The 21,113-nt window shown below is 38.2% G+C and overlaps 7 protein-coding genes and 1 long non-coding RNA gene across 15 annotated transcripts; 3 read left to right on the top strand and 5 right to left on the bottom strand.

Annotated features, from left to right (window-relative positions):
- Positions 1-144: 144 nt before the first annotated feature.
- Positions 145-3,331, top strand: AT3G56310 (Melibiase family protein). 2 transcript variants are annotated; one of them, NM_115489.6, is made up of 14 exons: positions 145-528; positions 712-770; positions 889-945; positions 1,042-1,076; positions 1,282-1,385; positions 1,476-1,548; positions 1,716-1,774; positions 1,875-1,940; positions 2,043-2,126; positions 2,252-2,316; positions 2,410-2,492; positions 2,564-2,654; positions 2,757-2,815; positions 2,910-3,331. In NM_115489.6, exons 1-14 carry the CDS (start codon positions 302-304, stop codon positions 3,159-3,161), a joined length of 1,314 nt encoding a protein of 437 aa, NP_191190.2. In that variant the 5' UTR covers positions 145-301; the 3' UTR covers positions 3,162-3,331. The 2 variants fall into 2 exon arrangements, with proteins under 2 accessions (NP_191190.2, NP_974447.1); NM_202718.2 differs by lacking the exon at positions 1,042-1,076 and having other exon boundaries at positions 243-528; positions 1,319-1,385.
- On the bottom strand, positions 505-733 carry AT3G08645. The gene has a single exon (NR_141469.1). It is a non-coding gene; the product is annotated as an other RNA (long non-coding RNA).
- On the bottom strand, positions 3,310-7,518 carry AT3G56320 (PAP/OAS1 substrate-binding domain superfamily; the record flags this gene model as incomplete). Of its 7 annotated transcripts, none has more annotated exons than NM_115490.5 (10): positions 6,912-7,219; positions 6,566-6,634; positions 5,795-6,123; positions 5,531-5,710; positions 5,349-5,441; positions 5,061-5,243; positions 4,880-4,982; positions 4,598-4,780; positions 4,041-4,522; positions 3,310-3,950 (listed from the first exon to the last, which is right to left on the bottom strand). In NM_115490.5, the coding sequence occupies exons 3-10, from the start codon at positions 6,038-6,040 to the stop codon at positions 3,609-3,611; spliced, it is 1,812 nt and encodes a 603-aa protein (NP_191191.2). In that variant the 5' UTR covers positions 6,041-6,123; positions 6,566-6,634; positions 6,912-7,219. The 7 variants fall into 7 exon arrangements, with proteins under 7 accessions (NP_191191.2, NP_001327117.1, NP_001327118.1 ...); NM_001339787.1 differs by lacking the exon at positions 6,912-7,219 and adding an exon at positions 7,277-7,518 and having other exon boundaries at positions 3,609-3,950; NM_001339788.1 differs by having other exon boundaries at positions 3,609-3,950; positions 7,072-7,196.
- Positions 7,519-7,650: 132 nt separating this feature from the next.
- On the top strand, positions 7,651-9,418 carry AT3G56330 (N2,N2-dimethylguanosine tRNA methyltransferase). The gene is made up of 5 exons (NM_115491.4): positions 7,651-8,297; positions 8,406-8,606; positions 8,700-9,000; positions 9,089-9,151; positions 9,245-9,418. Exons 1-5 carry the CDS (start codon positions 7,666-7,668, stop codon positions 9,347-9,349), a joined length of 1,302 nt encoding a protein of 433 aa, NP_191192.1. The 5' UTR covers positions 7,651-7,665; the 3' UTR covers positions 9,350-9,418.
- A 4-nt stretch (positions 9,419-9,422) lies between these two features.
- AT3G56340 (Ribosomal protein S26e family protein) lies at positions 9,423-10,894 on the bottom strand. The gene is made up of 5 exons (NM_115492.4): positions 10,757-10,894; positions 10,554-10,646; positions 10,380-10,464; positions 10,142-10,275; positions 9,423-9,802 (listed from the first exon to the last, which is right to left on the bottom strand). Exons 1-5 carry the CDS (start codon positions 10,757-10,759, stop codon positions 9,725-9,727), a joined length of 393 nt encoding a protein of 130 aa, NP_191193.1. The 5' UTR covers positions 10,760-10,894; the 3' UTR covers positions 9,423-9,724.
- A 467-nt stretch (positions 10,895-11,361) lies between these two features.
- AT3G56350 (Iron/manganese superoxide dismutase family protein) lies at positions 11,362-13,050 on the bottom strand. Its single transcript, NM_115493.4, has 6 exons — positions 12,732-13,050; positions 12,580-12,626; positions 12,367-12,492; positions 11,980-12,036; positions 11,800-11,877; positions 11,362-11,678 (listed from the first exon to the last, which is right to left on the bottom strand). Exons 1-6 carry the CDS (start codon positions 13,039-13,041, stop codon positions 11,571-11,573), a joined length of 726 nt encoding a protein of 241 aa, NP_191194.1. The 5' UTR covers positions 13,042-13,050; the 3' UTR covers positions 11,362-11,570.
- A 697-nt stretch (positions 13,051-13,747) lies between these two features.
- AT3G56360 (uncharacterized protein) lies at positions 13,748-15,163 on the top strand. Its single transcript, NM_115494.3, has one exon. The coding sequence runs from the start codon at positions 14,057-14,059 to the stop codon at positions 14,756-14,758; it is 702 nt and encodes a 233-aa protein (NP_191195.1). The 5' UTR covers positions 13,748-14,056; the 3' UTR covers positions 14,759-15,163.
- Positions 15,164-16,514: 1,351 nt separating this feature from the next.
- On the bottom strand, positions 16,515-20,496 carry AT3G56370 (Leucine-rich repeat protein kinase family protein). Its single transcript, NM_115495.4, has 3 exons — positions 20,251-20,496; positions 18,377-19,876; positions 16,515-18,283 (listed from the first exon to the last, which is right to left on the bottom strand). Exons 2-3 carry the CDS (start codon positions 19,804-19,806, stop codon positions 16,819-16,821), a joined length of 2,895 nt encoding a protein of 964 aa, NP_191196.1. The 5' UTR covers positions 19,807-19,876; positions 20,251-20,496; the 3' UTR covers positions 16,515-16,818.
- Between the last annotated feature and the right edge of the window lie 617 nt (positions 20,497-21,113).

Below are 21,113 nucleotides of genomic sequence, written 5' to 3' on the forward strand. Positions count from 1 at the left end.
TGGGACAGATTTATAATAAATTTTCTTTTTGTTTAAAAATGGCCGATGGTCTAATTAACTACTTATAGTAGTATTACTGAGTAAATATTGTAATTAATGAAAACGATAGTATATAGGATAGTATATATGATAACGTGATGATTCATAAGCATATTTATTATTTTATCAAATTAAACTATTGGAGTTGGAGATACCGATACGACTCCACTACATCTATGAAACCATTTTCGTGTCTTGACTTTGGTTTGGTTCAACGAAGACACATAGAGGAAGAAGTCGCCGGAGAAGTGAAAAGACGTTGATGGTGATTATGAAGAAGATGAAAGATTCAGTCTTGTTCCTCGTCGTAGGCCTCTTCTCTTTATCTGTTTTGGTCTCTCAGTCGATCGCAGGGAGAGTCAAAGCTCCATTGTTGCAGAGCAATACTGGTGGATTAGTTTTCAGCAAATCCTTCAATTCGATCTATGATACTTCTATGTACGGACGCTTGCAGCTCAACAATGGCCTTGCTCGAACTCCACAAATGGGGTAGGTTCAAGGAATTAGCTCTTTGGATTTTGATTTTCGTGGCTTGTTTCTCCTTACATGTAAAGGAACAATTTTTATGGGGTTTTGTCTCTGTTCTGTTGTAAAGTTTGAAACTTTGAATCTGTCTTACAAGTTAAGAGTTTTGAATCACTCTGATTGGACTTGTGCTTTGTTAATCGACAGATGGAATAGCTGGAATTTCTTTGCTTGCAATATCAATGAAACTGTCATAAAGGAAACTGGTAAAACTTTCTTTCTTTTGATAGCTTCTAATAACAAAAAGCTACTCACATGTTTCATCTGATTTTATTTTGCTATATGTTCATTAGAGTTGCTGATATTTTATTTATAATTTAACAGCTGATGCTTTGGTTTCATCTGGCCTGGCTGATTTAGGATACATACATGTCAATATTGGTATTTGTCCCTTTGACTTGTCTCTTCATATATTTTCTATCTGAGAGTCTTGAAACCTTACTGCTTTAACGTTTCACAAGTTTCGGTTTCTTGCAGATGATTGCTGGTCCAATTTGTTACGCGATTCAGAGGTAAGATCGCTCGTATTACTTCAGCATTGCTCTTCTAGCTTGTGTGGTAATTTCTGCTGATGCTCGAAAATACTATATGTAGTGAGCTCATGTCCTGAAGTTTTACTCTCGATTTTCATGTAGAAGTTCTTTTCTCTGTGACTTTGTAAAGGACATTAAACTAGACGCTGGATGCTTACGTTCTTTTGTAAATCTTGAAATCCAGGGTCAATTGGTTCCTCATCCTGAAACCTTCCCATCAGGAATTAAGCTTCTTGCTGATTATGTTCATTCAAAGGGTCTCAAACTCGGTATATATTCTGATGCTGGGTAGGTTAATATTCATGTACCTATTTTATAAGCTCGATGAAGTTATATGACATGATCTCATGTCACTGTTTTGAATATTGCCTCTTTCAGCGTTTTCACTTGTGAAGTTCATCCGGGATCCCTTTTCCATGAAGTGGATGATGCAGACATTTTTGCTTCTTGGGTTAGTTTTCAGCCAATGTTGTTCAAAATTTAAAGTAGTCAATAACCTTTTTAAGTGAACCTTATTGAGGATTATCTTGTATTTCTAATTACAAACAAAGACCAATATGTTTTTGATACTTGGTGGTATCTTTGTCTTGGTTTCTCATTGGTAGCCTTGATTTCCAGGGCGTGGATTATCTGAAATATGACAATTGTTTCAACCTGGGAATAAAACCAATCGAAAGGTTTGATCTTTATGATTTGATATGGTACCTTTTACTCACAAAATATTTATGGTATAATTTTCTGAATCACTTGATACGGATTCTGGTTTCCACATTCCAGATACCCTCCAATGCGTGATGCTCTAAACGCAACTGGCCGCTCAATCTTCTATTCACTATGTGAATGGTACACAACTACACGTCCAAAATGTCTTCACACAGGACGAGTTAATTTGAAACCCACAGCATTCTTCCAAGTTATTAATTTGTATTTTGCTACTTTCTGTAGGGGCGTTGATGATCCTGCCTTGTGGGCAAAAGAAGTTGGAAACAGTTGGCGCACAACCGATGACATCAACGATACATGGGCAAGGTGGATATCTCTTAGCATAATCTTGTGATTTGTGTAGATGGACATTAAGTTGGTAGGAGGGGAATTACTTTGATTGAATCATGATCTGATTGTTTTACTCTCTTTTTCTGTTGTTGTTTATGAAGTATGACTACAATTGCTGATTTGAATAACAAGTGGGCTGCATATGCTGGACCTGGTGGTTGGAATGGTAAACAATCATTTAAGATCTCAAAAAATGTTTTCCATTGGAGTAACAACTATTACATTTGAAGATTGATCACATTTGTTTCCATTGCATTAGATCCGGATATGTTGGAAATAGGGAATGGAGGGATGACATACGAGGAGTATCGAGGTCATTTTAGCATTTGGGCTTTGATGAAGGTATGTAACTAATTCATGGTGTTTTCTTTATATCCTAGATCTCTCATCTCATCCCCATGGTTCTCTTGCAGGCACCTCTCTTGATTGGTTGTGATGTAAGAAACATGACCGCTGAAACTTTGGAGATTTTGAGTAATAAGGAGATTATCGCTGTTAACCAAGGTGAACTTTCAATATTCTTTTACTTGTTAGCTTCACTGCATACATGATTTTCCACAAATCCATTGTCCAAGACCGAGAATCTGAGAACATTTCTGGTTGCAGACCCACTTGGTGTTCAAGGAAGGAAAATTCAAGCCAATGGAGAAAATGATTGTCAGCAGGTATGAATTGGGAGTCACAGAATTATCAAACTCATAGAGAAAGCAGAAAAAACAAACTCAAGGACTCAAATTGGTGATAACTGTTTCATTGCAGGTGTGGTCAGGACCTTTATCTGGTGACCGTATGGTAGTTGCTCTCTGGAACCGTTGCTCTGAGCCAGCAACTATTACAGCATCATGGGATATGATCGGTCTTGAATCTACCATTAGCGTTTCAGTAAGAGATTTGTGGCAGCACAAAGATGTAACAGAGAATACTTCTGGCTCCTTTGAAGCTCAAGTTGACGCACACGACTGTCATATGTACGTTCTCACTCCCCAGACAGTATCACACTCTGATGTATAGTTCTTTATTGTGAGGCATTCAAATCCCAAAGAACAGAGATTGCCTTTGTGTTTCTGTATACTCGTGTATCTTGTAAAACGTGAAACCTGTTGTTACCCGGACAACTTTAAATGTTTGTCACTCTCTAAACAAATTGCCAGAAGTGACAAGAAGTAAAACTGAATCTCATATAAAAATTTAGATAAAAAGTCTGAAGGATCTTGATTCCAAAGAAAAGACAAATGCCAAATCAACTCTTAATCTATACCACTTTTGTATATTCTGACCTACCAACAATGAAGAAGAGATCTCTAATGAAACATTGGTCAAAACAAGTTCCTGATGGATCTTTTGAATCCTATATAGAGTTTTGAATACTAAATAGAGTTTGTCCATGTGGTTAAGAGAACCTAGTAATCCTGAAGGTGTCAAGATAACAACCAAAGCTTCGGTCACAGTCACTAAAAGTCAAGAGCCGTTCATGGTTTGGGAGGATCTGATACTCTCTTCTTTGCCATTTTCCAATACCAATGTGCTTGAAGTTCTAGGTTCTACTAGGTTTTCTGGTGGTGGAAATTGGCAATTGTCATCAAGCTCCAAATTCGCAGATCTTTGAGATTTCAGCACACTCTCTGGTCTCACACATTCTTCTCCTTTGTTACTGGTACAAGAAGTAGACACTTCACCGGAAAGATTGCAGCAACTACTGGCTCCATCATTGTCTATTGCCTCAGAGGAAGCTTCTAAATGATTCGTTGATGAGGTTCCAGTACCTGATTCTCTGAACCTGTCAGAGTATACCTGTTGACTCTGCAACAACCATTGAGAAGCAATTCAGAAGCTTGCAGCAATAAGTTAATTTTTAAGCCAAAATGTCCGTCAAAGGGGTTAATCGCATACCATGTCAGGAATATAAGTGCCGGTTCCTCTCGTCTTTCTCATGTTTTGACAGCCATTAGGTAAAGAATGCAAAGGAAAAGGCTGCATAGAGGTTGATACATTGAGACTTCTAAGATGGAACTCGTTCTTTCGGTAAGTCACAAGGTGACGAACAATATCCCAACCACTCAGGTGAGAACTAACCGGGATATAGCCATGCTGAAATGTTCCAGGTAAGCTATGCCCATGATACATTTGCCCATACACAAGTCTTCCAAAGGAACTATCGAAATCTCCACTAAGTTCAGATAATTCTGATCTTCCAGTACCGAAAGCAGTAACGGGATCATTCACATCTTGCCTTTGTCCCTTACCATTTCTCTCCAAAGAGTTACGAAAGAACTTCTCCAATCTCCATCCCATGGTGTCACCAGGTAGTGAAAGAACATCTCTTAGCTTTCGAGCTCCAAGTGTAAAAGCATGTCTTATTCGTTGGACATTTCCTAACAAAATGTTTTTAAAATAATTAATATTTGACAACTGCTATATTGGTTGTATAACTTTTATCAATAGAGTACCTTGTGTAACACTTTTGCCGAGGTTGTTGCTGTATTTTAGAGGATCAACTATGTTGAGATGTTTGATAGGAAACTCAAGACCATTTGAGTCAACAGCTTTAGTTGGAGCAGAATATAACTCTACACAGTTTCTTAAAAACTTCTCGTCAAGTAATAACTCATGCCCATTTTCTGGAGATGCTGCTGGAAAGATAGAAAGAGAAAGAACCAAATTAAAACGTCAAATAGCGCCAAGAAAATGCCACGAAGAGAAGTATCTGTGATTTTTGGCATCATCCTTACCTGTAAGTTCTGGAAGGGACGATATTGGCACAGGACCATTGACACTGATACAGTAGTTGTTCCAATCAAATGAACCATAGTAATCCAAGAACTTATACAGAACCTGTTGAAAGACAATGCTATATTCTCATCTTTTGCATATATGTAGAGGATGCTGAAGGTTCAGAAAAAGAGTGATTACCGCTAAAGGGCCAGATAAAGATGAATGAAACAGGTTGATGATGTACAAAACTAGTACTGCCAATGCATATGTTGAGATCAATCCAGTGTTAGCACCAAGAATTCGACTCTCGTAATAGCACCAAGCTTTGACAAGGATGATGCTACGCTTGAAAAGATGATCTCTCCCAAAGAGTTGGTCAACCTGAGAATACATAAAACCAGAGTTTAACCAACAACTAAGAATCAAAGCTAGGCAATAATCTGTTTAGTAAACCTCTGGAGCCTGATTTTGAATAGCTGATAGTACCTGCTCCAGAAAACATAAAGCACAGAGACCTGCCGTTTGATTAAAAGAGATATCAACAGCAATGTTCCTGATATTGCATTTTATGACCTTGACCTATCATATATCAGCAAACTTTCTTAAGGAAAATTTGGGCAACCAAGAAAATACAAAAACGAAACCAAAAAGTAAATAAACAAAGAGACCTGTGCAGGGATAAACTGAACATCTGTTGCATGGAATTCAGATTCTCTTTCTTCATTCTGAAGCCTACTGCACAATTGTCCATAAAAATCGTCATCCATATTTTGCTTAGTTAGGACAGTCAGATCGATATCCCCGTCCGGGAGATAGGTTTTTAGTGGCACTGAACCAAATGAAAAGACCTGTAGATAAACAAGTTCCCATAGAAAGTTAACAAAACAGCATAAATCTTTAACATGTCAGCAAAGAGAAGCGGAGTTTCTAACCTCAATTCCCTCATGACTCATGATAAGAGTTCGTACATAATCAATGATCTCATTCCTACTTCTGTCTGAAACAAGGGCAGGTTGGATAGTGCAAAGTATCTCATGAGCTCTCTCCTCTGCAATCATCCAAGAATCTGCATCTATCGGCAATGAATCTCCTTTAGGTAGTGCCGTTGATAGTGACAATGAGGATGATGAAGAAGACGAAGATGATGAAACTGACAATCTTTCTTGAATTTCACCCATGTGCGCATAACTTCAAACTAACATCAGAGTGATAACACAGGAATCCTCAACAACTCAATGAGCCCCTTATATAATTATGATATCTACAAACAACAGAACAAACAGAATTACAAAATATTTCAAATTGGCCTTTTTGTCATCACATTAGACAGAGAAAAAGAAAAAAATGAAGTCAAGGTAAAAGTTGATTGTCTAATAACTAGAGCTCCCAAATTTGATTAAGAACAATCGAGGCTAATCCAGAGAGTGAGTGAGATTACATCCTAAGCAAGAGACATAAAAAAATGAAACAGAGCATGCCAATAGTGAATTCAGTGTTAGGTAGGTACCCTAATGTTTAGCTTCTCAGAGCAAAATCGAATATTTATAAAGGAAAACAAAACAAAACAGCTAAACTATCCTGCGTGAGTGATGATTATACCTTAGGAAAAAATGACTATTAGCTCAGAAGTCTCAGCTCTGTCTCTTCCAAAATCATTTTTTTTTGTTGACAAAATTGAGAGGTTTAAGTAGTGAAAGGCGTACCTGCGGTTTTAGACCAGTTGTCCAGAGATTCTTTGGGCTAATCTTTGAATATTCAAGAAGCTTTAATTCCTGCTAACAAACAAACAAAAAAAATCAAAACTTGGAACAGGGTTTAAGATTTGTAACGAATCGACATTTTCACACGAAAAAAAATATGACATTTTGGTTTTCATCTTTAAGCTTCACAAGGACCACGAAGATGGATTAAGACAAAAGAGAAAACCCCAAAAATCAAAAAACGAGATTCACACGAAACATCATTTTGCTTTCTCCGATAACGAGGATTAAGAGGCAAATTAAGCTTGTATTCATTGGATTCCTAAAGATTAAGCAAAGATTATCTCACCTCGAAACAAAATTTCCAGCTTTAGTTTTTTTTGGATCTTATGGATAATAAACGTTACACCAAAAACTTTTTTGAAACACAAAGGGGAAAAGAAATAAAAACCCAGATAAAAACAGATATGAGTCAGTAAAATGAAACGGAAGGGATTGTTTACGAATACCGATTTGTATTCATTGATCAGGAGAAGAGAAACCGATACTATAAACTTTTTTTTAATTGAGGGGAGAAAGAGAATTATCACCAAGACAAAAAATTAAGGGATAATATAAGCAAAAATAAAATAAAAAATTATGGAAGGTTCATAATAGTGGAGACTCTAAAACAATCTGCCATTTTTGTATCAATGAGAAAAAAATTAACTTCACCTGCTCCTCTCAAATAATTTTCAACCCAAGAAAAAAAATAGATTTTCTTCATTCTTGTTGGAGACTCTTAGTCTCTATGATCTTCATGGTCAATGTTTTTGAATGATTCAACAAAAACCCTAATTTCTCCAAATTCCAAAACCCAGAATTCCAGAAACAGTAGAAACTCAATTCCATGAAAGGGAAAAAAGTGTATCGTATCTTTAGGTGGACTCGAGTATAGACGATTACACAAGTGGGACCCAACTAATCATAAGATTGACGACGTGGCCTACTAATACGAGGTTTTTATCTCTTCCGTACACGTGGCATAATATCGGACGGACTAATTTAGATAGACGATTAAAAAAAAAAATCAAGCAAAACAATCAGATTTTTTTTTTCCCGCTATGTTGTTGACTCTCTCTCCTAAAACCCTATCTTCTTCTTCCTTCTTCACTGTGCACAAATCGCAAAACCCTAAATGTAAATCTCCAGATTCATGTCGATTCAAGAGCTTGAAATGTAGTTTTGATCGAATTTTAGTGAAATCCGAGGTTCAAATTGAGAGGAATCTCGAATTTGAAACGGGAGAGACATTTTTCCGCCATGAAAGCGCTAGAGGACGAGACCTCGGTGTTTTGTCAGCGACGCTATACAAGAGATCTAATGGAAGCTTACGGGTACTCGACGCAATGTGCGGATGTGGAATTAGGTCGCTTCGTTATCTTGTGGAAGCTGAAGCTGATTTCGTGATGGCGAACGACGCAAATGATGATAATCGGAGAGTGATTACGGATAATTTGAGTAAAGTAGAGAGAGGTACTGGAGATGAGAGGAGATGGGTTGTGACTCATATGTTGGCTAATAAAGCGATGATTGAGAGATATATGGTTGCGGATTTCTTCGATATGATTGATATTGATTCGTTTGGAAGTGATTCTTCGTTTTTGAGAGATGCGTTTAATGCATTGAGATTGGGTGGTTTGCTTTACTTGACGTCGACTGATGGTTACTCTTCTGGTGGTCACAGACCTTATAAGTGAGTGAAAGCAATACCATTAGTCTTTGTGGTATTTTAGGAATCATGATATGATTTAGGGACTAGGAGATTGAAAGTTGAAAAATTTCTTGGTTTGTTTTGGTGTAGTTCTTTAGCAGCTTATGGAGCATTTATTCGACCAATGCCGTTTGGGAATGAGATTGGGCTGCGGATGCTTATAGGTGGAGCAGTGAGAGAAGCTGCTCTGCTTGGTTATCATGTTACGCCTCTTTTCTCGTACTATTCTTATCACGGACCTGTGTTTAGAGTCATGCTGAGGGTTCACCGTGGGAAGCTACATGAGGACAGGTTGTTTCTACATTTAGAATTTGACTCGAAAGGAATTGAGTTTTGGTTATGTTGCGTTTCTAATTGGAGTTGTTTTGTGTCTTTTAACTGTAGGAACTATGGTTTTGTCACGCACTGTAATCTATGTGGCCATTCTCATACATTGAGATTCGATGAACTTGGTTTGATGGGATGTCCCTGCAGTGATACAAAGGCTTCTTCTTCACTGGTTGTGTCAGGACCAATGTGGCTCGGACCGCTTCATGATGCATCCTATGTTACGGAAATGCTGGAATTGGCAAAGGAATGGGGATGGGTCAGTGAAGGCACTGGCATGGATCTGGACAAGCTTCTCAGTATAATGATTGAAGAAAGTGATCCCAGACTACCACCTGGATACACAAAAATGGATGAGGTCCTCTAAAACCATGATTTTAATTTCATTGATAAGATAGACGCATTTCATTCACATTACATGATAAAAGATTTGTTTTCGTGATTAGATGGCGAGCCGTGCGAAGATGAACTCACCTCCGTTGAAGAAGATGATGAGTGCACTAGTTAAGGTAAATAGTAGTTAGATTCTCACAGCTTTGATCTCTGAAGAAACTGATCTGAAGGTACAAAGTTAAAAAGCTCTGCTCCTTGGATTTTTGCAGGAGGGTTACGCTGCTAGCAGATCTCACATTATTCCCAATGCTCTTAAAACAGATTGTCCCATGTCCCATTTTGTTAGGATTGCCAAGGAAAATTTGCATAGTTAACTTTTTGTTATAATCAAGTTTAGAGATTTTTTTAAGCCTCTGATTATACTTTACAAAGCAATCATACCCAACACTCGACTATATTATTTGTTGCTTTATGCTAAGTAGGGAGATACAAGTACTTAGCATCGCTTAAGAACGAGCGAAGCTTCGGTCATTAAATATTTCTCTGAAAAGAAGGTATGAAGTTGCAAAAATCAAAAAAGAGGAAAAATCTTGGTCAAATCAACTGGTAAAATGGTCTGAAACGTTTAAAGCTCCAATATGGCGAAATCATCTTTAACAAAATGTAGAAAACATCTTCAAAAATTTCAGACAAAAGAGAGATTGAAACTAGAATATAAGAAGTTTCGGATTGCCAGCTTCTTGAAGTCTTCAGGCACGAGGAGCAGCAGGAGCACCACCGGCAGGGCGAGGAGCCTGACCAGGTTGTGCAGGCTTGGGTGTATCCTCCTGAGAATTAATCATTTTTGAGACAATTCAGAAAAAAAGCTTGCAACATAACATTAAAGAAGCTACATTCACCATCAAAACAAAACGTAGCATGTAAAGTGTCACGGTTTGGAACAGGACAACAATCATATGAAACAACTACAACAATGAGATACAGTGTCGAGCTCACATTCGAATATAATTGCTGTATTTGGAGAAAGTGAAACTACATAATTCCGCTTCAAACCAATTCACCTTTCAAACCATTATTATCAAAATGCCACCAAGACCTTTTATCTAAGACTGATTTAAGCAAATTTGCTGAAGGACACGAATGGATTCATTGTACTGAGAGGTTACCTTGCGTCTGGCAAAACGAGGTGGTGGGGTACGAACTCTACGGTTGGTGCGGGATCGGACTCTCACAACGTGAGAATGGATAGCACACGAGACACAGTACTGCGTCTTAGCGTAAAGCTTTGGGAGAGTGTAACCTACCAATGCAATACAAATACAAAACCAATTACACTCTGAAGTCTCAAAACAAAATTCCAAATACACAATTAACAATGCATAACAAGAATCTATCAACACATACCTTCGTAGACGCTAGCTTCTTGAACATCTCTAATAGCAGCCTGCTCAACAATGTTCCTTACGATAAATCTCTTAATCGCCTTGTCCTATCAACAAGAGAGCCAAAACCAGATCGATACATTTTCAATCTTAAGACAAATCTAGAACCGGGAAATGATTATGTAGGAGAATGAACCTTGGGGCAACACTTTCCACAGTTGGAACACCTGATTGGTTTCACATGACCACGGTTATGCTTGTTCCTGCCACCATTCCTGCGCTTGAAAGTCTGCAATAAAAAGCAAACTCGAATTCAATACACAATTTCGCTTTCAAAATCACTGTGAGCTTGATTCTGTGTTCTAAACTATGAATCTAACAAAGAAGGAGAAAACTTGCCATGTTTATGCAGAGAGCTTCAAAAGCCTATTGCTTCAGTTCTCTTTGATGCGGCGACAGGGAAGAAGAAGAGTGCAGGAACCCTAATATTTGCGAAATATTCTATTATATATGCAGACTCTTCTAGGTTTTATTAGGAATGGGTTATATTTGGGCCTGAGCAAGCCCAGTACATTGAAACTTTGAGAAATTAATTCACTAAAACTTTTTAAAAATTTGTTTACATGTTGAAAACTAATCGTGTCTATGCATATATCATATACGTCACTGGATGTCGAAACTACCGTAATTTTTTATGGGACATGTGAATCAGGAGAAAAATGATGGTGCTGCGGATATGCTCTCAAGACATGCTTCTACGATGTACCCAATATATCAAACTTTTACAGTAACACCAAGTTGGTTGGCGAACTATTTGGACCACCCTTTTACAGTCTAATAAAAGTGAGATGCTAAGAAGAAGAAAAAAATAATCTACTCAATTTTAAGAGTACTGATTTATGGAAGAAAACTAAAAAAACTGCTCCGGAAATTTCATTTATATAATCTTAAATATTAAACTTTAATTATTATATATTTATAGATTTGTTACATCTTATATATTTACAAATATTTCATTTAGTCAAACCAGAGCAAAAGAAATATAGATTTATTTTTATTTTTACTTCTAAAACAAGAAAAAAAAGCTTAACAAACGTTATTTTCCAAGGTACATACATAGCATCTTAAACTTAATATTGCATCTTCGGTACTGCCGTATTTATCAACAAGACAAGAAACCCAAAAAACAAAAGCTACTACAGACATATAAAACTCAGTTAATATCAAGATCACGAGTGTGCTTCTCGAAGACGTCCGCTGCATATTTCCAGTTGATTACAGTCCATATGTTCTTCAAGTACTCCGCTCTTGCATTCTTGTACTGCATTACCCGCACCCATTGATCAATGTTAATATTCAATCAAACAGTTCTTTTACTAATAAAACCGATATTACTCTACCTGATATCAAATCAAGGAGTATTATAATTGAGATTAGAGTACCTGTGGATAGTAGGCATGCTCCCACACGTCAATCCCAATTAGAGGAACTAGGTGTGATCCCTTAGTCACCAATGGATCCTGTATGTTCGACCAATCTATCAAATCTTTTTCTTTTCTTTTTCCCAAATCCTTGTGAGATAGACCATGTTACAAATTAGCTTAATCACTACATTAATCTACCTGGTTGGCTGTGGTTTCAACGACAAGTCTCTTAAGCTCTCTGTCTAATCCAAACCACTATAAAACAAAGAAAATATAAACATTGGTTTTATCTACACAAGGAAATACAAAAGTTCCTGTTTATTAACAAAAATGAAATTATAGATATTTCTAATACTACACTATACACTAACCAAACTTATTGTCCCGTTTAGATTTTCCTTTTTAACACCTTTTTTGAAATTAATGTTTTTCAATTTCATTTCGAACAGAGTCCTATATACATCACATATCCAATTCAAATTGAAATGAATTTTGATATTCTGTCAGAAATTTTTATAAACTTTCATCTGAAAACCAATAATTGTGTTCCCAACATTGTTAATGAGATTCTGAAAAAAAACTTACCACCCATCCAGATCCCTGTACAGCAGCGCCTTCCGCGTTCATTTTTTGGATCAATCCTTCTAGTGATCCGAAATGAGCATCGATCGCCGAAGCCAAAGGATCATGCGGTGGTTTGCCACCTCCTTCCTATATATCAATTTGACCCCTTAGAAGAGACAATTAAACTCATCAGAAATAGACACATGGAGTGACGACAAAAAAACATTTTTGTACATGAACCGGGGCTAGGTTTTTCCAGAAGATTGCATGGTTAACGTGCCCTACAAGCAAAGCAACAGAAAAAAAAAAATCAAAATCCTTACGATCAACAAGCACCTATCGGAAGAATTTAATGAGAACTTAGTCGTTTAAAGCTAGGGTTTGACCTCCGCCGTTGAACTTGATGAGGCTTTGGAGTTTGACGACGGAGGAGTGATCACCGTCAGCCATGGCAGAACGAAGGCTGTTGAGGGCTTTGTTGTACTGAGTGACATAAGTCTGGTGGTGTTTCTGATGGTGTAGCCGCATGATCTCCTCACTGATTGCTGGCTCTAGCGCATCATAAGCATACGGAAGATCAGGAAGCGAAGCAGTCTTCATTGATTCGAGACACGGTTCCATGGTTGCTCCTCTGGCGTCGTGAAGAGTCGTAGCGAAGATGGCAACGAAGATAATGATAATAACGGTGGTCGTCATGATCTTTTTATATATGTAGACACTAGAAAATAGAAATAAAGCGAGAGGTGGATTTATTCAGATAAGTATATAAAAGTATTTTCTTAGCAAACAAAAGTATATAATTTTACTAAGCCACGTAAACTTTGACTGATCTACTTGTCAATCTCTAAGGCTTCATGGCTTTAAGCGTTTTGCATAGTTGCTCGATTTGTGTCGCAACCTTAGGTTGATGCATATTTATGTTGTTTTTGCATGTGCTTTTGTCTTTGTGTAGTTTATGGCAGGAGAAACGTAAAACGCACCTAACATTCCAAACCTCAGTCCAATGATCCAATCCTTATATGCGAAAGATCAACGCACATAAGTATAACAATAGTTTAGTGGTCTGGGCCATACCGAAAAGGCCGAAACTTTCCTCAAAAATAAAAAACGACGGGCCCAATCTATTCTAAAAGACATTGTCCACCGTGGAATCTGACGTGGCGTATCTTATGGTCTAGATTATAAATAACAGAGATAACACGTGTTCACCACAATTTAAATCCAGTACCAGCGTGTGCCCGCCCAAGCCATGCACACAGCTAAACCGCGTCGCCACGTTCTCCATCTCGTACCGGCTTCACGTAATAGCAACCGTTAGATTTACATCGAACGGTCCATATCTGATATCTAATTAGTCTATATCGTCAACACTTTACAGGGAATAATCACCTACTTAAGCCACCTCAGACTTTTGAGGATAACGTGAAGAATAAGATAAACGCGATTTCTACCATCTCTAAATCTCAACCGTCCGATCAAACAACTTACACAACTTCCGTGCTGGAGAAATAAAAAAATTAGGTATTTAATAATTCATCATTGCCATTGGATTGTGTGTGGCTGCGTCAGTAAAACGTATTCTTAAAAGCAACCATTGGTGTGATTGACTCTATAAGAGAATTCGTCAGCGTGAAGCAATCTCCAATCTAATCGCAGCATATCTTCTCCGATTCCTATTCGTCTCTGCAATTGAATCTTCCGGTAGGCGAAGATGGCGACGTCTGCGAGGATTTGTTGCGGAGGAGGAAGTGCATGCGCCGTTCGTTGTGATCGTCGCACGTTAAATTTGAATTCTCGATCGTCATGTGTTGTTCCAGTGACGAATCGACGGAATATGTGTGCGATCGGGAAGATTTCGATGTCGATGGAGGATTTGTCACCACCGTCTGCGGCGGTGAAGATTGAAAGGATCGGTGGAAGGAAACGCGGTGGATCTGTTGTGTCGAGGGAGAAGCTAGATGTGTGGTTGAGAGATTCGGTGGTTGAGATCGTGAAGAATCTTAGAGAGTCGCCGTTATTGATGCATTTATACGCGGAGGCTAATGGTGGTTTGACGACGACGGCAACGAATCCAAAGGCGGAGGATTGGACAGAGATGGAAGGAAAGTGGGGTAGAGGAGAAGAGAGGACGCCGGAAGGAGTTATATTGGTGGAGAAGCTCGCAGACGGTGACATAGCAGATGATGATGATCACGATGGTGGCGCGTGTGGGGAAGATACAAGCGCGTGGGGGATTGTGGCGCAAGGAAGAGGATCGGATACTGGGCCGGTTTGTTATCTATTGAAAACGACCCGGGTCCGGTCGGGTATGGGTACGGTTTGCACCCATTTCTGTTTGGTTAAGGTCAAGAGTTTTAGGGAAACGGCTATGTCACAGTTGAATAATTCGTGGTTGGTGCAGACTGGTCAATGAGCAGTGATTGTCAAAGGATTTGCACTGTAAATTATTTATACTCTTTGGGTTTTGATTATGAAACCCTTATGGATGATCAAATTACATTTGTTATTAATACAGAACATTTTTTAGGAATTTGGATTGGTGATATAAATGTAAATAAAATGGTCAAAGTTGGTTGGTTATAGTGATTTGTTTAATCAAAGAACATTGTTAGTTTTGTTGCTATTGTAGTATAGAGGATTTGAATCAAGACAAGTAGACAACTTAATCCGTGTAAGATCTATATGCAATTATGCATTCATTAACACCACAATAAGCAAAAGTGTAGGTGGATTTAAAACTTCTGTTAGTGATCATAGTGCAAAGCCTATAGCTGATACTGCCAGAAGTTGCATTAGAGTTCATAACCTCCGTCGGAAAATTCCGGAGTCGATCTCCGGAGATGGAAAAGAGAGAAAATGAATAAAACATGGTCGTGATGGAAAATTATGGATTGTTTGATTGGATCATTTATATGGATTTGGATATTGGATTTAGATTTTAAGGCCCGTAAATATATGGAAGGTATAGGCCTTTGTTCCTATGGGCTATGAATGATCCAATGTTTATTTTCTTCTTTTTTATGAATTCTCTGAAAGAATCCAATAAATTGAAATGACATACAATAAGCTAATCTAAAGGGGCCAAGGAGTTTCATTGTTTATGACTTTGACAAGCGATACACATTTAGCAGCACAAGACATTTCACGATCGGACTTACGGAAGTGAATGATTACACTTAATCAACCACCTCTAAATTATTGGCATCACCATCTAAGACTCTTAAGTTATGGCTTAATTATGATCACCATTATATATATTTTTTTTTTAACATTTCACAATCTTATTTTTTTATTTTTTTGGTTTATACAAGGTTCCTTTTTGGGATTTTTTTGGAAATAATCCAATAAATGAAAATGACATATATACTGTATAAGCTAACCTAGAGGAATTAACTCATATATTAATAAGCTGTATATATTAATGACATGAAAAAATGTGTATAGAAAGATGAATTATTTTTTTCTCCAACCTAGTTATAAACCGAAGAATTGATCGGTAATATAATAATAAGCTGTATATGGAAAAAGAAAAAAATTATAAATGGAAAATGTCCCTTAAGTAACTTATTTTTTCAGGTTCCATTTCAAATGGAAAAAAAAAGTGTTAGCATATTTGGCTTAGAAAGTCAAAACGTTAGATGCCATCTCACTTTAATGCTATCATGTACAATATTGAAATGGATTTTTAACTTATGAGTTAAAATGTCAAAATGTTGCAAATTACCGAGGCTAGACAACGTAGATTGTAGTACTAATTTCGTCTTTCCCAACTCCAAGAGAGAAAAACGTGGTCTGTTTCAGACAAGGCATGCTCCATTCCTCTTTTATCGGCCATTGAAACTAGGGTTCTTCTGTTAAAAATGTACTTATATTATCCCTCAAAAAGATACTAATGAATAATGTATTTTAATTACAGATTCTTGAGACGTTTCTTCGATTCCCATAATCCAATAAAAGATCAGACCCATTAAATTGTTGAGTTTTCACAGAGTCCCATGCACATGGTTACAACAAATGAAGCTTCTTAAGTTATTTTATACTCTCTTTGTTCAGAGAGCATCATCACACGAAGTCACTAAGTTTTATCTTGATTCTTGTTTTTCTCAACCCTAAGTTTTTATTTGTCTCACAAGAAAGCTCTTATCTTCTACGACTGCTAAAAGATGGTTCAGAACCTGAAATGAAGACTACAGGCTTTCTTTCATAATAATACTTAAGATTTCATCGAAAGAGTCCCATATTATGGAACCCGGTGAAGACAAATCCGATACAGCCCTAAAAATGTTACAAGAACAATAAATAGAAGAAGCTACAAACATTGAAATTGAAACTAACAGACACAAAAGATAACACATAAGAGATTATCAAAAAACAAACACAAACAAGGATTTCTCTTAAAACCCCCAAATGAACAAACCGGATTCCTCTTCGCCGGAACTTGGTGAAAAAACATGTTAGTCTTTAACCTTCTTTTCAACTTGAACCCAACTCATCTGAGCTCCCTGAAGGGCATCTGATCATCCTCAATATGTTAACAGCTTCTCCCATATGTGGTCTACTTGATGGAACCTGAGAAGTGCAAATAAGCCCTAGCTTTATCACTGCAACCGCTTCTTCTACCGGAAACTTCCCTTGCAGCCTTGGGTCAATACATTCATCTGCTCTTCCATCTTCAAGAGCTTCTCTCACCATATCACACAAAACCACAACATCATCTTCCATATACTCCACAGGCTTTTTACCTGTAACCACTTCAAGGACCAAGACTCCAAATCCATAAACATCACATTTCTCTGTTATTTTCACCGTTCTACAAGCAAACTCTGGAGCCATGTATCCCAACGCACTCTGTATCTTGCTACTCAGCACGTACCTATCTAGCATAGGTAACAGCCTCGCTAATCCGTAGTCTCCTACTTTAGGCTCACCAGAGCTGTCTAGCAACACGTTGCTCGATTTGATGTTGTAGTGGATGATGTTTGATTGGTGCAAGTAAGCTAAGCATTTCGCTGTACCAAGGATAATGTTGAACCGATCATTCCAAGAAAGCGAACTATTACCTCCTGGTGCTTCGTGCAACTGTTTGTATAAACTCCCACCAGAGAGAAACTCATAGATCAGAAGCTGGAGAGAAGTTGTCCAGTAATATCCTTCGAGTTTAACCAGATTCGAATGCCTGAGTTTTCCAAGTTTCTTCACCTCTCTTTCGAATTCGTCCTGAGACTTGACAAGACTCGAGACAGTGAGCTTCTTGATAGCTACAGGATACCCATCTCTGATAACTGTTCTGTACACCGCTCCAAATCCACCTCGACCAAGCTCACAGTCTTTGTTAAGCAGAGCATGTGTTCCAGTGCTGAAATCAGGTTCACCAGAGAACATCACCAGCTTCCCTGAGTTGCTATCAGTAGTGGGAGATCGACTGAAGTCATCTCCGCCTGAGAACGTGAGCGGTACTGCTGATCTTGAAACCGTTGATGCGCGCACTCTCAGATTAAGTACCGTGATGGCTATTACACCAACCACAATGGCTGCAGCAGCACTAATGGCTATCAAAGAAGATATACTAAGCAGTATCCTTTTGTGACCAGCACCTGGAGGCACTATTTCACCATTGTAAGGATCGAAAGTTGCATTAGGATTCAACACAATCGGTTTAGGGGAGATGGCAGGACAAGACTTATTGACAACAGCACCGCAAATTCCCGGGTTTCCTGATACTGAACTTGGGGATAAACCGTTGAAGATTCCACCTGCAGGTAGTTCCCCAAAGAGATGGTTATGAGATATGTTGAATGTGTGAAGATAGCCGAGATTAGCCAACTGTTTAGGAAGTGTTCCGGCCAGTTCATTAAATGATAAGTCGACTTCTTCGAGTCTTGTAAGTTTAGCGAGCTCTGGTGGAATTGAGCCTAGCAGCTTGTTATGTGACAGGATCCTGTAGAAAGAAGCATGAAACAGAACACAGTTAAGACATAATCTTCAATGGGAAAATCTTAACAGAATGCAACCTAAAGCAAAAGAGACTTACAAAGACCGAAGGGAACTGCAATTCTTGATGGAAGATGGAATATTTCCCTCCAACAAGTTATTTTCAAGTCTCAACTCCTCCAAAGAAACAGCTCCACCTGTTTCTCGAGGAATCATTCCATTGAGCTGATTGTGACTCACATCAAGGACGCTCAAGTGCTTTAGTTCCCCAATGGTACTGGGGATGGGGCCGGTAAGAGAGTTTCTGGACAGATGCAATCCCTCCAGGTCTCTAAGATCTCCTAGACCAGCTCCAATCTCGCCAGAGAATGCATTGTGGGAGAGATCCAAAACCTGGATCTTCTTGATACCTCCAGTAGAGTTATCATTCTTTAATGCAGACACATCACGAGAACCATCTTGAAATAGCCACATGGGAAGCTTTCCAGTTAGTGAATTCCCACTTAAATCTAAGGCCAAGAGGTTGATACAGTTGGCTGTTGAGACCGGCAAGCTACCAATAAGCCCATTCCCAGAAAAGTTGAGAACTTTCAGTGCTAGAAGGTTGCCTATGGAGTCTGGAACCTGCCCTGAAAACTTATTCATGGAAAGATCCAAAGTCTCAAGACTCCTCATTTCTCCTATCCACTTTGGAACTTCACCTTCTAACGCATTCTTTCCCAAGTTCAGAGAATAACACAAACTGAGCTGCTGAAATGTATTTGGTAAGCTTCCTGATAGAGAGTTTTCACTAAGATCAATAGTCTTCAGCAGCATACAGCTCCCAATTTCGCTAGGAATAGGACCAGATAACCGGTTTCTACTCAAATCAAGCGCACGCAAGTTGTTCAATCTATCTATCTTCTCTGGAAACTCTCCCTCTAACTCATTCCTCGACAAATCAAGTGATCTTAGAGTGTTCAAAGACCAAATCCCCAAAGGCATAGAACCAGAAAAACCATTGGAAGACAAGTTTAAAGCAGCAAGAGACGAGCACGAGCTTATACTAACCGGAATCTTCCCCGTTAGTTTGTTCTTCGCCAGAGATAAAACTCTTAATGACCCACATTGCCTGAAAAACTCATCAGGAAGCGAACCAGACAAGCCATTGCTACTCAAGTCAACAACCTTAAGGTTAACAAGGCTCAGCAGCATATTAGGGTTAATGATTCCCGTGAGATTGTTGTTGGACAGAGAGAGCTTATGAAGAAACTGAAGCTGAAGTAGGCCACGACCAATTCGACCAGACAGAGAGAAGCCATCTAGATTTAACTCAGTGACTCGATTCGTCCTCGGATGGCATTTGACTCCGTTCCAACTACAAGGAGTGTAGTCATCTTCGTTCCAAGAAGCTAGCTTTTGCTCTGGATCTCGTAAATCGGCTTTGAAGACAATGAGCCCTAAAACGTCGTCGTTTAAAGGCGGGTCTAGAGATCTCACCGGAGCTACTGCCGACACCAACAAGACTGTAAAAATCAGTGCTTTGTACATCTTTCCACAACCCTCTTCTCCGTTGAACAGATTTTAGTTGCGGAAGACCTCCATTTTCAGTTATGTAGAGCTGAAATTAGAAAGAAGAAAATTGGTGAACACAAGAGAAAAAAAAAAACAGTACATCTCAAAACAAAAACTTTGTTTGTTCGTATTCTTAGGCGTTAGATTTAGTAGAAGAAAAGAACAAAAATCTATCTCAACGGCTACATTTCGGCCAACGGAGGAAGCAAAACAAAGCAAAAAACAATGAAGAAAAATCCGGTAAAACAAAGGCTAGTTATATGAATAGAAGTAGCTACAGTTTACTTGAAATTCATAGAAATTGAAGAAATATTCAACCTTCAAGTGAATGGCTGAAGTAAATGTTGAGCAAAATAACTTGAGTTTTTTTAAGTAAAGGAGTCATTGGACAGTTACGATCTGGAAATGAGGAATTCTCACCTAGTAAGAATTTTCTCCGGGAAGATTTCCGACGAAGAATGTTGCAGCTCAGGGGGAAAAAAAACACCGTAGGAAAAGAAAGTGAGAGAGCACGAGCTTCTTCTTCTTCTTCAACTTTGTTAGGTTTTGTAGCTTTAAAAGAAGAGTGAATTTGGGAAGAAGAGAAAAAAGCCAATAAAGAAAAAAAAAGAGAGCAGAGAGAGTAATTAAAAGCTGCCTTTATCAACGGGCTGGAAAGAAGAGAGTGTGGGGCCCGAGGAAGGTGGGTGGACTCATTAAAACTCTTTAATTGACACGTGTATTTATTTTGTTGGGTTTGACGAATCCGACTTGGCTGACACGTGGCTTTTATTTTTATTTTGTGTTGGTATAGTAAGTGGGAAAATGAATAAATGATTGGCCAACTCATAAAGAAAGAAACTATAAATTTGAATATGACTAAATTATCCTTCCCAAATAATAGAAACTTTCTTTAATGGGTTTACATGCTGCTCTGTGGCCTCTTGGTATGATTCAACTAATTAGAAAATAATCTTTCACATAAAATGGAAATAATGTGGAATGTGGTTGGTTCTGTTATTCTCATGCAGAGAATTGGTATTTTGGGTAAAAAATTATGCAGAAAGAGACAGTGGTTAAAGTGGTCACCATAGTTTTGGTTTTTCATTTTTTTATTTTGATTCTCTATTTTGTTTTTTGAAGTAAGAACATTAAAGTAAGTTGGTGAGGAATGATGATGGTGTCCTGGAAAAAATATTTTGTGGTGCTTAGAGATCATTAATAATTGCAACCATAATGTTATTGTTCATTTATGTACAATGTCCTGGTCAGTAGTCAATGCATCAAACTTATTAATTATGGGT

Source organism: Arabidopsis thaliana, chromosome 3 (genome assembly GCF_000001735.4).
Source record: "Arabidopsis thaliana chromosome 3, partial sequence".
Lineage (NCBI taxonomy): Eukaryota > Viridiplantae > Streptophyta > Magnoliopsida > Brassicales > Brassicaceae > Arabidopsis > Arabidopsis thaliana.

Excerpts from the sequence above, each read along its gene's own strand:
- AT3G56310 (NM_115489.6), top strand. The coding sequence starts at position 302 with ATGGTGATTATGAAGAAGATGAAAGATTCAGTCTTGTTCCTCGTCGTA. Across the intron at positions 529-711 it reads GCTCGAACTCCACAAATGGG|ATGGAATAGCTGGAATTTCT; the intron begins GTAGGTTCAAGG and ends GTTAATCGACAG. Across the intron at positions 771-888 it reads AACTGTCATAAAGGAAACTG|CTGATGCTTTGGTTTCATCT; the intron begins GTAAAACTTTCT and ends ATAATTTAACAG.
- AT3G56330 (NM_115491.4), top strand. The coding sequence starts at position 7,666 with ATGTTGTTGACTCTCTCTCCTAAAACCCTATCTTCTTCTTCCTTCTTC. Across the intron at positions 8,298-8,405 it reads GGTGGTCACAGACCTTATAA|TTCTTTAGCAGCTTATGGAG; the intron begins GTGAGTGAAAGC and ends GTTTTGGTGTAG. Across the intron at positions 9,152-9,244 it reads TGATGAGTGCACTAGTTAAG|GAGGGTTACGCTGCTAGCAG; the intron begins GTAAATAGTAGT and ends GGATTTTTGCAG.
- AT3G56340 (NM_115492.4), bottom strand. Across the intron at positions 10,276-10,379 it reads AGAAGCTAGCGTCTACGAAG|GTTACACTCTCCCAAAGCTT; the intron begins GTATGTGTTGAT and ends TTGCATTGGTAG. Across the intron at positions 9,803-10,141 it reads CTCGTTTTGCCAGACGCAAG|GAGGATACACCCAAGCCTGC; the intron begins GTAACCTCTCAG and ends ATTAATTCTCAG.
- AT3G56350 (NM_115493.4), bottom strand. The coding sequence starts at position 13,041 with ATGACGACCACCGTTATTATCATTATCTTCGTTGCCATCTTCGCTACG. Across the intron at positions 11,878-11,979 it reads TTGAAACCACAGCCAACCAG|GATCCATTGGTGACTAAGGG; the intron begins GTAGATTAATGT and ends TCGAACATACAG. Across the intron at positions 11,679-11,799 it reads AGCATGCCTACTATCCACAG|TACAAGAATGCAAGAGCGGA; the intron begins GTACTCTAATCT and ends CGGGTAATGCAG.
- AT3G56360 (NM_115494.3), top strand. The coding sequence starts at position 14,057 with ATGGCGACGTCTGCGAGGATTTGTTGCGGAGGAGGAAGTGCATGCGCC.
- AT3G56370 (NM_115495.4), bottom strand. The coding sequence starts at position 19,806 with ATGTACAAAGCACTGATTTTTACAGTCTTGTTGGTGTCGGCAGTAGCT. Across the intron at positions 18,284-18,376 it reads TGCAGTTCCCTTCGGTCTTT|GATCCTGTCACATAACAAGC; the intron begins GTAAGTCTCTTT and ends TTCTTTCTACAG.